The 14090-nt window shown below is 28.4% G+C and overlaps 1 protein-coding gene across 1 annotated transcript; it reads left to right on the top strand.

The window, feature by feature from the left end:
- Window positions 1-1106: 1106 nt before the first annotated feature.
- On the top strand, window positions 1107-2066 carry LOC11439716 (uncharacterized). Its single transcript, XM_003609242.4, has 3 exons — window positions 1107-1371; window positions 1466-1571; window positions 1666-2066. The coding sequence occupies exons 1-3, from the start codon at window positions 1229-1231 to the stop codon at window positions 1921-1923; spliced, it is 507 nt and encodes a 168-aa protein (XP_003609290.1). The 5' UTR covers window positions 1107-1228; the 3' UTR covers window positions 1924-2066.
- The last annotated feature ends 12024 nt before the right edge of the window (window positions 2067-14090 follow it).

Genomic DNA, 14090 nt, shown 5'->3' with positions numbered 1-14090 from the left:
AGCCAAACAACGTGAAATCGCTTTTGAGGGAGACATACGTGTTTCCCCTTTCCTACCGGTAACCAATCATGTACATTGAAAAATGATATTCATTTTGAAATGTTATTTTTGAAGTGATATTAATTGTAAAACAGAAAATTTACTAAAAATTTCAAATTATCACGATCAATAAAAACATTTAGAATTCAAAAAATGTTTTAAATATGAGATTAATTTATATATGTTGATGGTGTAATTTTTTTTATACATGCATCCAATCATATCATATTATAGTACAATTTTTATAAGTTAGTACATAAAATATCTACATGACGTGATTTAATTAGATGTATAACAAAATTTTATATTGTCGATATTAAATGATCTTATAAATAATATGTTACCCTACACAATCTTTTACTTCAAACCAACTGATTAAAGTATCAAAATTTAACTCAAAATTAAATTTTCTGTCAAAAAAAAAAATTAGTTTTAAAAAGAAAAACTTAATTTTTTTTTCCTTTGACCGTACTCCCACATCTTACACATTCTATCATTTTTTTTTAGAAGACACATTCTACCAATCTTTGAACGCACAAGTTGAACATAAGGTTTAGTCAAAAAGAAAAAAAAGTCGAACGTATGATTATCATTGAGATTCTTCAATTGTCAATAATTATCTTAACCTCTTACCTTTATTTTTAATAATATCAATGTCTAAAAATATATCCACTTGTTTTTATTTATTTTTTATAAACTTCACACTGGATGAGGATTAGTAGTTCATAGAAAATTCCTAGCTGGTAGTTTTTCCACCTAATTGCAAGTTTCCTCCATGGAGGATTAATGCTTATCTTATTGTTTTTGATCCCTGGGCAGTGACACATGCATTTTGATTTTCTCAGTTGCTAAACAAAACTTGTAAAAATAGACCAAGACAAACACGGTCTTACGTGTCATGAAGCCAGATAAGAATTGTTTGTCGAATCCTGTTTCACAAATACGACATCTATGTGTAGTCCCCATCCAAATCCAAACTATAAACATGAAACTTCCAAAACGTACCAAAGAAAGTATCAAACTCTTCTTACCAAATAACTCCCTATAAATACATTCATTTCTCTATCATATTCTATCAATACGCCTAAACTCCTAGAACCTAGAACCGACATTATAGTATTTCATATCTTCAAAAAAAAGTATTTCATTCAATTATTTGTGACATAAGGTAAAAGAAAATCAAGAAGGAATGGGCAATCCCCTGCAACTCAAATCATTGAATCACATCTCATTGGTGTGTAGATCATTAGACAAGTCAGTTGATTTTTACGTCAATGTTCTTGGCTTCTTTCCTATTAAGAGGCCTACCTCCTTAGCCTTCAATGGTGCATGGTACGTATATTTAATCATTTTATGATACACTTTTGATGAATTATATACCCTTTTCATTGAATTTTGACACTAATTGCATTTTGGGTTTGATTAGGTTGTTTAATTATGGCATTGGTATACACCTTCTCCAATCAGATGATCCAGAAAGTATGACCAAGAATGTGCACATTAATCCAAAGGACAACCATATTTCATTCCAAGTACATCTCTCTCGCCCTCTATTTGTGTAAATTATTTCAACTTTAAAAGCATATGTGCCTATATACTTATTATGTGAATGTGCATTGTTGCTAGTGTGAAAGTATGGCAGCAGTGGAGAATAAACTGCAGCAAATGAAGATAGAGTATGTGAAGAACTTAGTAGAGGAAAATGGAATCTACGTTGATCAGTTGTTCTTCCATGATCCAGATGGCACCATGATTGAAATCTGCAATTGTGACAATATTCCAATTGTACCTTTATCAGAGAACAGTACAATTTGGTCATGCTCGCGCTTCAACTGCAATATTCAAAATCAGCAGCAGCAAATTCAACAAATGATCTCAATGTAGTGATAGTGACATGTATATTCTCAATCACCATGAGTGTTCTTGTATATAATAATATTATAGCATAGAAAACTTTGGTATTGAATGTTTGTTGTCGCGACGAAAATTTCTTATGAAAGTATAATCAGTTAAACAATTTTATTTCATTGCTAAGATATAAAATTTGCCTACTTTTTGACATTCTTTTACTTGTCCCTCCAAAAATTGTTCATAAAGAGCAATTATCCCTATGATTAGGCGTGGCTGGAAAATTGTTCATGACCATGACTTTGTTCTAGCCTTCTAACTACCATGGTAGAACATAAAAATATGATTTTATCATTTATAAGGCAACAACCATTACCTAATGTGTATTCTATCATCAATTGTACTTGAACCAACTACCAACCAGTATCCTTACAAGTTCCATTTGTTGTTTAAGGTATCACAAACAGAAATATATCCTTTGTTGTATATCCGAAAGACACGTGATTAATTTTATGTTCCTAAAAAGATATAGTTACTCATCTTACGCTATTCTTATTATAGAGTAGTACAATTTGATTGAACTAGGAAAAACTTAACTTATAAAATTAGAGTGAAATTGAGGAGTAGCTATACAGAAGAAGTTGAGAGAGAGAGAGAGATATCATCAAAACTACTTCATATCCCTTTCGACGAACTCTACCTCTAGATCTATGTTCACTCACTACCATTCATTCTGCTAGTTTGATGCTGGGATTCTTCTGCCCAATTCCTTCATTTCCGAAAGTTTGCTCATTCTCACTAGCTCACTCATCATTTACTTCGGGGTCACTAGTTGTTACATTACATACTAATACTCCTTTAAAATCAATCTTGTCCATTCACCACAAGTTTTTATATTAGATGAAGATTCATATTAAATATATTTTTCTAGTATTTTTTTCATAATTCATCTCGGTGCGTTAACTTGAGAAGTAATTAAAATGTGCACATAATCCAAAAATTCACTTAGATAGAGAGTATTATGTTATTATAAATAAAGGGAAGAACCTAAATACAATAACATGTTCACAAAATGGAGGATCTTGACTCGTTCGTTTGATGCGAAAATATCTCAACATTCATGATTGTGTGTTCCCAAAGAATAATTTAGAAGTTATGATTTCATAAGAATTAGTCATGTAATAACTTTAGAAGTTATGGTTCACAAATACCACATTATATGTTTTAGCAATGTGAGCGACTGATTCCCTACAATTGTAAACTTCCTTTGAAACTAGTAATACACAAAAAATATTACATTGAAGAATCGTTGGCTCTTCAACATGCTTTGACATAAATTTTTAACTATTTTACACATAATGATAGATCCAATATGACGCAACCGATCTCGCCAACTACAATTTTATTATTTTCCCTAAAAAAAACTACAATTTTATTATTTATTGTAAAATTCTCGTTAAAGACAATAGGTGATTTAATTGTACTAATATAAGTGCAATTTAAATCAGCGGAAAAGCTGTGCAAATTTTCCACTATACATATTTTATTCAAAGTATGTCTCTTAATATAGAGATATTATCACATGTAACACATCATAGTTTTAATCAACAATGATCTTTTATTTAATCATAATATAATTGTAACTCATCTTTCAAATTCTATAAGAAAAAACTAATCTTTCAAATTATTCTTGAAAGTATATTCATAATTTTGCTGCTTCAAGAACACATTCGTCTGGTAAAGAAATATAAATATTTTCACTAAAATTTCTTTCCTGTAAATTATACCAAGATAAAAAAAAAAATTCTTATAAATTTCAACCATGGTATAAATGTGTAGTTCCTCAAGAACTCGATCACAACTTTTCATAAATGACAACCAAAAAAAATTTCATCTTATGTAATCTTACAAGGATTCTTGATATTAAATTACTAATTCTTCGAAAACTATACATATGATTTATATAAACAATGATCAAGAATAATCATATTCTTTGAGCAATCATTAGAAAATGCTTTAATGTTAAACTTAATTCTTGAGGAACTTAAAAATGGTCTTCGTAAATATCAATGAAGAAACACATGATTTATGTATGCATTCAAATATGCTTGAATATTAAATAATTGTCAATTATAATATCTCAAAAATTTGAATTAAAAATTAATGAATTCGATCTATCATGTACCAAAATATGTTCTTCGTGGACTATATCACGTGTGCTCAATCTATTGTGTAATCCTTCTGAAATGTATGAATGTAGAATTTATAGAATTTATTACAAAACACATAACTTTGACCAAAAACATCTTTAGCTTTGACAGTTCAAACATTCAAACATTAGAATCAAGACAAGATTTAGTTTTATTTCTAAATTACAATACTTATTCTTAATATATAATACTACCTCCGTCCCTAATTATAGGGCCCTCTTAAAAAAATAACGGAAATTAAGATAGTAGATATTTGTATTAAATATGTTTCTAATTAGTATTGTTTTCACAATTTTATCCTTTAAGAGAGAGATGGTTTATGTTTTCAACATGTTATTTATTGTTGATTGAAGAAAAAGATGTATAATTAATAGGGGCATGTATGTAAATAAATAATTAATGTAGTTGGAAATAACAAAGGGGTCTTATAAAAAGGAACAAAAAATATTCTCAAAAGGGTCTTATAATTAGGGACGGAGGTAGTATAAAAGATTTATAGAAAAAAATACATATACTTGAAATACGACGTACACGCTTAACCCTATGTTGAATTAATTTATGTCAGCAAAGTAAGACAAAGAAACCACATTTTATTGAATTATGTGCAAAAAATGTTATACCATCAATATGTAGAAATTATTCTTAAAATAAAAAATGTTTTACAAACAATTTTTAGAAATTAATCTCATAATACCAACATCATCGTATTTTAATACAACATACAATTGTTACCAAATTTTAAAATTTAAATATGATTTATATAAAAAAAAAAAATAGATAGATAGATACCACAGAACCATGAACAATAAAATAAGAATAAGTTGTAACCTCCTCTTATAATCTCACAATTGAATTTGTTAGATAAAAAAGTTTTCAATTCAAATGAAATATAAAAGTAAATGTTGTGTAATATATTAGATCAAAATCGAGCTATGTTATCCAAAATGAAATTCCCAATATTTTTTTTAGAGAAGACGATTTTAAATGCATCTTATCTCGTATATGATTTACCCCCTTGTCTACAAAACACTTATTGCAGTCATATCTTCGTTCTATCTTAATTTATAACAGCATATATAAACATATTAGTGGCTGTAAAATATTTATAACTTAAAATATAGTATTTAGTTTTCATGTTTAGTTTTTTAGTTAACATACAATTATATTTATATTTTTACCAAACACATCTCTCTCTCTCTCTGGGCAAAATATCGTCACTTCAAGTCTTACATGCCCATCAAAAAATGTAAATGCAAATTGACTCTAAGAAAATGCTTTTTATAATTCATGGCTTTCTTTATTTCAGAATGCAGAAACATAACACAATTAAACACGAACTTGATACCCCAATAAGCTTCCATGTCTATCTGATTATTGTTTTAGATTCCATGGGGTACGTAATAGTATAAGATTTAAAAAAAATGTAAGGAAAAAAGAGGATTGAAAAGAGCAAAACTAAAGTACACAGGCTTACCATGTCAGATTTCCAAATTATATCATTTTCCACTTCAATGGTGAAATTTGGATTTTCATCCCTGTCTTTTTTAGAGACATGTGAATATGTTTTGATGATTTTTGACTTTTCAAAATAATCATTTTTCTCAAAATCCTGAACAAGAAATATTTATAGAAGTTATTCTTAACAATTTAATTAAAATCTAAATTTCCAAAATATAAATTTGATTTGCAAAACATTTCTTCAATCAATTATATGCATCAAAGGGAAAGGGAAGGAAAAACTCACAAACACGAATGAATACTTGGATTCATTACTGCGGTCTTCTATAACCTCAAAAGAAGTTAAGGACTTCATGATCTATGAAATAAGGAGTCATTAGTATGTTTGAATTACTAAACAAATATTTTTGACTAAAGGAGTAACAACTTTCAAGGACACAAGATTGAAACGAGTTCTTATTTTAATCATTGATCAAATCTTATTATGCATCGTAAGATACACGATCAATAAAAATAATGTCATTTAAAAAAGTGTAAGTATATCATATACAAATCTCAAATAAAGAAAGAATGAAGTCTTTTGAATTTAAACTAAAACCCCATATGTATAATAATGAATTGTGATTCATTCAATGAATCTCGAGATAAACAAACTTTCTGATTTTTAAATTCCACAAAAGCTAAAAAAGAATCAGATTCCAAAGCATATCAAACGGCTGGAACATCTTGTTTATTGGTTATAAATCTTATTATAGTAAGATCATCGATGTAGAAAACTATATGAGTGATATTATTCTTTATTATTATGAATAAACAGGACTCCTTTTATAAAAGTAAAATACAATAGTCAACTCCTTTATTTTAGAAGTAATATAATAAAACATAATTGATCATTAAAATAGGAAAATAAATAATAATTATTATTACATATTTCAACAATCGAAACATGAAAAAATGTTTCACACGAAATTTGATTACTTGCGACTAAAAAGAAGTCAAACCTCTTTGTCTACATTGGCAATATAGGATTTGATTAAAGGATCAACTGAAAACTGCACAAAGATACCAAATAGAATAAATAAGACATAGATAAACATACATACATAAAAACAATTTAACAATTTTAAGGGTGAGTCTGGCCCTACTTTTTTGAGGTCTAAAAATTACTTTGATAATAAAGTTGAAAATTTAAACTTTAAAGTTCAAGTTAAAGTCGTTTGACATTTCTTATTTTTTCCATCTTAATTAGTAAAACGTTTTTGGGTTGTCTAATATAGGCCTCTCAAAAATATATAGTTCCAAGATGGACATTTACAATCTGTAGTTGTTTTAAAAAAAAAATTATGGTAAAGCATACATTTTATAATAATAAAAAACTGAAAAGAAAAATAACATTTTATTAAAGTTTACTGAAAATATGATGGTCTATTGTTGGATCGGCTACATATTAGACAAACTCTTTTTTTTTTTTTTTTTCAATTGAAAATCTTGACCGTAATTGATAAATAAGGAAAATATATGAATTTTGTATGTGTGATAAATAAAAGTTCATAAATACTTTTATTAAACACAGACAAAGTATTTTACAAGAGTAATTATTTGAAAAGAATTCAACAATATATTATCTATAACTATGATATTTTTGTACCAAAAAAAACTATGATATTTTATTTCGTAAAAAACGTATCATAGTGTGTGTTATATTTTAATAATATTATAAAATTTAGTATTATCAAATAATAATTACCTTGTAACATATTTAACCATTTTGATAATATATGGTGAAAAAATTGGATAACCTAACATGTAAAAGAAAAAATGTATTGTTGGGTGGGCACGGGTAAAAATTGGAATGAGATACGCAATAAATAATAAAATAAAAGAAAAAATGTTTCATGTGAGAATCAAATGATGAATCAATTATGCATAGTGCCGTGTAAGTTGGTTTAAAGTTCATTTCAATACCTTATTTTAAAAGTCACTTTTATGTGGTTTTCTTCTTTACAAATAAATTAATTTTTTTGCAAAAAGTTTTATTAAATTGTGTTTAGCCTTACTTTTTCTTAAAAGTGGAAGATAAGTTAAAAATAAGGAAGTCGAAACATGCTCTAAGACACCCAAGCAACAACGAAAAACAAATAAAAACATAAACCTCAACATTAAATAAACAATTACTCCCTCTATTCCTTTATATGTGAGCTTTAAGGTAAAATCACAACGACCAAGACAGTGGTATATTGAGAACGAATTTCCAATTTCATATAACCAATGATTGTTCTTAGAATATTTGACACTATTCAAACTTTCGTGCCACCATATTTGATGGAAGCATATAATTTGTGTGTTTTGTTCTTGCATTTATTATATTTTCAAACCTTTGGTTTATGTTCAAAATTGAGGTGATTCTATGTTTCTAACACTCTCAGTCTTAAAACTCATTCTTTTTTATAGATGTTTTTGACACTTTTCTCTATAAAGGGGTTCACAAGAAGAAAAAACATGTTTAAAATAGTACATTTTGCTGTTTTGACAATATGGTATATGATATCTAGAAGTTAATTTAACATGTACCTGGCAGAATTAGCCACCGTGAATCTTGAAGTGATTTTAAGATATAACATTAGATTAAATTTTGGGTGTTGTATAATTGGATTTATTGGTTTCACAGGGATATTTAGAGCTCACTAATTAAATTTTGCATTTGGACAACCCTATGTTAGTACTTTGTTTTTATTTGTAAGAATGAAAATATCTACAATTACTATTTAAGATTTGAAGAATCTTCTAATTATAATGTTTTGTCTTTTATTTTAATATTGTTACTATAACTATTTCAAGTGTTATGAGACATTTGAGAAAGATTGTTTCTCCAGAGCTTTCATGGATGGATGACTATTTCAGTTTATATTTTTTAGTTGTCTGCTTTCATGTAAACAAAAAGTTATTAAGGGAACCTCAAAAATTGAGGGTTGGTTTAGCTCATAAGTTTATAACTCTATTCCCCTCCCAACAATTTGCACACATTGTGAACAAAAAAAGGCTATCTTTAAAAACTAAAGTCAATTATTGATGTTGAATGTTCTTAAGGGATCAACAATATGCAAACATTGCAAATGTTTGCTCAAATAATGCTGCAAGCAATATCTCACCAAATTTTAAAATTTAAATATAATTTATATAAAAAAAATAGATAGATAGATACCACATAACCATGAACAATAAAATAAGAATAAGTTGTAACCTCCTCTTATAATCTCACAATTGAATTTGCTAGATAAAAAAGTTTTCAATTCAAATGAAATATAAAAATAAATGTTGTGTAATATGTTAGATCAAAATCGAGCTATGTTATCCAAAATGAAGTTCCCAATATTTTTTTTAGAGGAGACGATTTTAAATGCATCTTATCTCGTATATGATTTACCCCTTGTCTACAAAACACTTATTGTAGTCATATCTTCGTTCTATCTTAATTTATAACAGCATATATAAACATATTAGTGGTTGTAAAATATTTATAACTTAAAATATAGTATTCAGTTTTCATGTTTAGTTTTTTAGTTAACATACAATTATATTTACATTTTTACCAAACACATCTCTCTCTCATTTCATGGAATAAGTTATATATTTTTTAATTCCAATTTTACCATTTATTTAAAAATACAACAATAGCAATGATCTTCTGTGCAGCATATACATAGGCAGTAAGGTTGGAAATGAGTCGAGTCGAACCTGTCTGAGCTCGACTCAACTCGATAAGAATTGGTTCGGCTCGAAACTCGACTCGAGTTTGAAACAAACCTTTTTTTTAACTCGAATTCGGCTCGTTTAAAATTTGTGAACAACTCGGTTCGGCTCGTTAGGTTTAACTCGTCTACTCGAATTGTATACATCAAAAGCTTTTTTTCTTCAATTTTTTTTTTTGTCAAAAATACATGTCTTTGACTTAAAAAAAAATATATAAATTAAATAAAACTGAAGGTAGAAAGGCAGTAGCAATTACTACTATAGCGCAATCCATGTTTTACATTGTAATCATTATCATCCACCTCTCTTATATATACACTCTTGCTCTATAATATTTTCAAAACACCCGATGTGGGACTATTTGTGTACAAATGTTTGTTTAAAAGCCTTCAAAAGATATTAACTTTTTTCCTCTATCATAACAATTATCGTTGATTATTAATCAGATTAGTAATAATTTCTATGAAGAAAGTACATAATTATTAGAAGAAGCTTGTAATAAATTATTATATAAAAATATGCAAAATAATATTTTATATATATCGAGCTGGTTCATGAACCAAACGAGTCGAACCATACTCAACTCAAGTTCGACTCATTTATTTAACGAGCTTAAATTTCAACTCAAGTTCGACTCATTTGGTTCATGAACCAAGTTCAACGAGCCAATTATCGAATCGAATCTCGAACTATTTTTGAGTTGGTTCGGTTCATTGTCAGCCCTAATAGGCAGCCAATCACTCATCATAATAAAATAAATTATAATCCTAATTTCACAGTATTAACAATAGATCTTTCACGTACTGTTGTATGCACAATTTGACACAATTTCATGATTTCACCTATTGTATGCACAAACAATATACCGAAGGTGAAAGAAACATCACCATCGATTTGGGAAAAAAATCAAGGTTCATGAGTAACAAGAAATAGAAATCTGGGTTCAGAAATTAGAAGAAGCGTCAACATGAATAAAGATGAAGAAATATGAGTTATGAGTGAAGGGCTACACACAGCAGAAGCAAGCGAACAATGTAAGTGGAGTGAATGAGGAGGACAATGTTGTAATTATATTATTAATGTGCTACATTCCATTGGATACACCCCAAATTGGGTGGAATGGAAAATTGACAAAATGAGTGGTATTGGATGGAATGAGTTCCATCACACTCCATTCCATTCCATTCATTTTTTACATAACCAAACAATGGAATGTTGATCTATCCCATTCCATTCCATCACACTCCACCAATCCAAACATAGCCTCAGTCTTAAAACTCATTCTTTTTTATAGATGTTTTTGACACTTTTCTCTATAAAGGGGTTCACAAGAAGAAAAAACATGTTTAAAATAGTACATTTTGCTGTTTTGACAATATGATATATGATATCTAGAAGTTAATTTAACATGTACCTGGCAGAATTAGCCACCGTGAATCTTGAAGTGATTTTAAGATATAACATTAGATTAAATTTTGGGTGTTGTATAATTGGATTTATTGGTTTCACAGGGATATTTAGAGCTCACTAATTAAATTTTGCATTTGGACAACCCTATGTTAGTACTTTGTTTTTATTTGTAAGAATGAAAATATCTACAATTACTATTTAAGATTTGAAGAATCTTCTAATTATAATGTTTTGTCTTTTATTTTAATATTGTTACTATAACTATTTCAAGTGTTATGAGACATTTGAGAAAGATTGTTCCTCCAGAGCTTTCATGGATGGATGACTATTTCAGTTTATATTTTTTAGTTGTCTGCTTTCATGTAAACAAAAAGTTATTAAGTGAACCTCAAAAATTGAGGGTTGGTTTAGCTCATAAGTTTATAACTCTATTCCCCTCCCAACAATTTGCACACATTGTGAACAAAAAAAGGCTATCTTTAAGAAACTAAAGTCAATTATTGATGTTGAATGTTCTTAAGGGATCAACAATATGCAAACATTGCAAATGTTTGCTCAAATAATGCTGCAAGCAATATCTCACTCCATGGATATCGATCGTGTTGATATGAGTGATGATACTATGTAGAAGATACGCAAGCTGAGCATTTTTTGCTTGATATTATGATTATTCCCTCTAATAATGTTGTTGAAGCCGCTAATTTCAAAAGGTCTGTCAATAGTGTATATTTATACGCATAGGTAGTCGTTAACAAGTGTCCTAAGGCACTTGTTTCCACGGAGACATACTCATATAATATAACAATCGGCAGTTGATATAATTATCTACACATCGCAGGGGCAGGAAACTAGTGAAACACAAAATTATTATGTTTCAAGTCTCTTTAGTTACATATATTACTGGTATCTACTATCGGTTGTTATCAAAATCAAAATAAAATTCTAACAAAAAAAGAGAGAGAGAGAGACGGAGTAACTCTTCACAATCACATCTTAAAAATTTATGTTGATGTTGAATGAAAGATGTTCATGCACATGATCCAAAGCCATTTCTGTATGCTTTCTTTCTATTTTCTGGGCCAGATCATTTTTCCACATAAGACAATGTTATTTTTTTGACGGACCACATAAAACAATGTTAGCCATACAAAATATTGTGGAATTATTCCCATGTCAAGGAACTAAAATCCAATACTAACTATCACTGTCTTCAACAAACATGCATTCCCCACAATTGATAATTGATATGACATTCATTTCCAAACCAATGCTGCAATTTTATTACTAAATATTCCTATGCCTCTTGCATTTTAAAGTAATGCATTCAAACTGAGTAATTTCATAAAATGGTTATGAAAGAACTAGGTCATAGTTTTTTGTACATATCTCTATCATAACAAATGAAGACATCAAAGTTGCAGGAACTATGGCTAGATAATTTTAAGAGCCCTTTTTTTTTTCTTTTTTTTTTTGTGGTTTATGTTCAATGAAAAACATATGAAGAGCTTGAATCCTCACATGCTAATTAATTGTCATTGAGGATGTGGGGTTTTGCTTAGTAATGACATTGCTCAGTAGTGGTTCCCTCAATTTAACTTAACTTCATGTATATATTAGCTGCAGTTATTTCCCACTATCAAGACTCTTTATTTATTTATTTGGTGTCTAAATGCAAGAGGTGTTCTATTTGCTTTCTTTTCAATCTCTTCAGCTCTCTATTTTAGCTATTTCTTGATGTAGGTGTAGAAAATTTCGATATTTCTGAAACACATCAAGAACAAAATAGAATAAACTTAATAATAAAACAATTAATTAGTTTTTCAAATTATGCCAAAACCTTTTCATTTTAGAGTAATACTATACTATTGGAGTAATAAGTACTTTAACATGTTAAAATAGTAGTTTGATTAGGAGAGGTTCAATCAAGAGTAAACATTTACCACCATTTTCACTATATCTAATTTAACTTGTAACACCTCATCTACAAATTAGAAAATCATATTATTTTATTTTTACTCAATTTTTTTAAAAAAAAAAAATGAATTTTTACAGAATGAGTCATTAATAAAATCTCATACACAGAAAACCAAACTAGTATATATTTTTAAAATTTCATTACAAATATTTCACTTTTTTTTTTATGTAAAAATAAAAATAAAAATCCTGGTTGCTTTTACCTACTACTTATGGACTAATAGTTGATGAACACAGCAAAATCATAGAGCAGCAGAGCAACAAAAATAGAGTCAGTTGTGGGGTAATGTAACCATGTCTACCATAGACATATTCTGAACACAGAACAAAATCAAAACGTACATATTAATTGCAGTGCCCTCTTCTGGATATTCAAATCTCAATACCATAAAAGTATTCTTGGTCTGGTGGTGTACCACTCACATTTTAACACTAATCTTTTTAAGATATTGGAATTGATGTAATAAACCATAATATCATATTAATAACAAGGACAAAATATACAGAGGGGGAATGGAAATGCTGTGTTGTCAATACATTAATGATAATCCTATTTTAAACAGTAGTAGCATACTCTAGTACACCTACAATTTCGTGGTCCACACATACTCTAACTTATAACTTATTTTCAATTTTTGTTTTTATGTTATCTATATATATATATAGGTTGCTGCATAGAAATTTAAAACTACCTGTAAAATGTAAATCATGTCTGTTTGGACAGGGATACTGTTCACAATTATTTTTTGGGCATCTATACCTTTATTATAAATTAATATAATTTAATTATTAAACTTATTTTATTGTGCGGTTTTCGGCTCAATACGTGGTCAGAAATTTGATCTTAATTCAGTTATGAAAATTTTCTATTTGGGAGAATGAGACCTTAATGCATTTTCTTAAGTTGTTAATGAATTTAATTAAGGACGAATTGTTCAGAATAATCCGAATTCGAACTATAATCATTCATCAAGTTGTACTTATTTTTCGGGCTAAACTCTGAATTATTAGATTTTCTTTCCTTTAAGAACCAATGATTGAAAACAAAATATGGCCTTAATAGACTTAAAATTCTTGAAAAAATTAATCTCTATTGTTGCATGCGGAGAATAATAGACTAAAATATATTGTAATAATTGAAAGGAGTGGGCGAATCTACCTCAACCACAACATTTGCATTGCATATGCTGTGCTAGCATACAAAAAAACTTAACAACTAATCAACTTGTTTCTCATAAATGTTAAGTTTCTCAAATGATTTCCATCAAGTAAATTACAAGTTTTAATTCATGCTTGGTTGCAAGAGAATGAGGAAAAATTATAGCTAGCTACAAAGTAGTAGATAATAGATTGTGACCACATTAGGGGGGTACCCCAACATTAGAAGGTGGTAAGGGTAGG

Source organism: Medicago truncatula, chromosome 4, assembly GCF_003473485.1.
Source record: "Medicago truncatula cultivar Jemalong A17 chromosome 4, MtrunA17r5.0-ANR, whole genome shotgun sequence".
Taxonomy (NCBI): domain Eukaryota; kingdom Viridiplantae; phylum Streptophyta; class Magnoliopsida; order Fabales; family Fabaceae; genus Medicago; species Medicago truncatula.
Note: the sequence above shows the minus strand (reverse complement) of the source record. Positions and strands in the feature narration are given on the sequence as shown.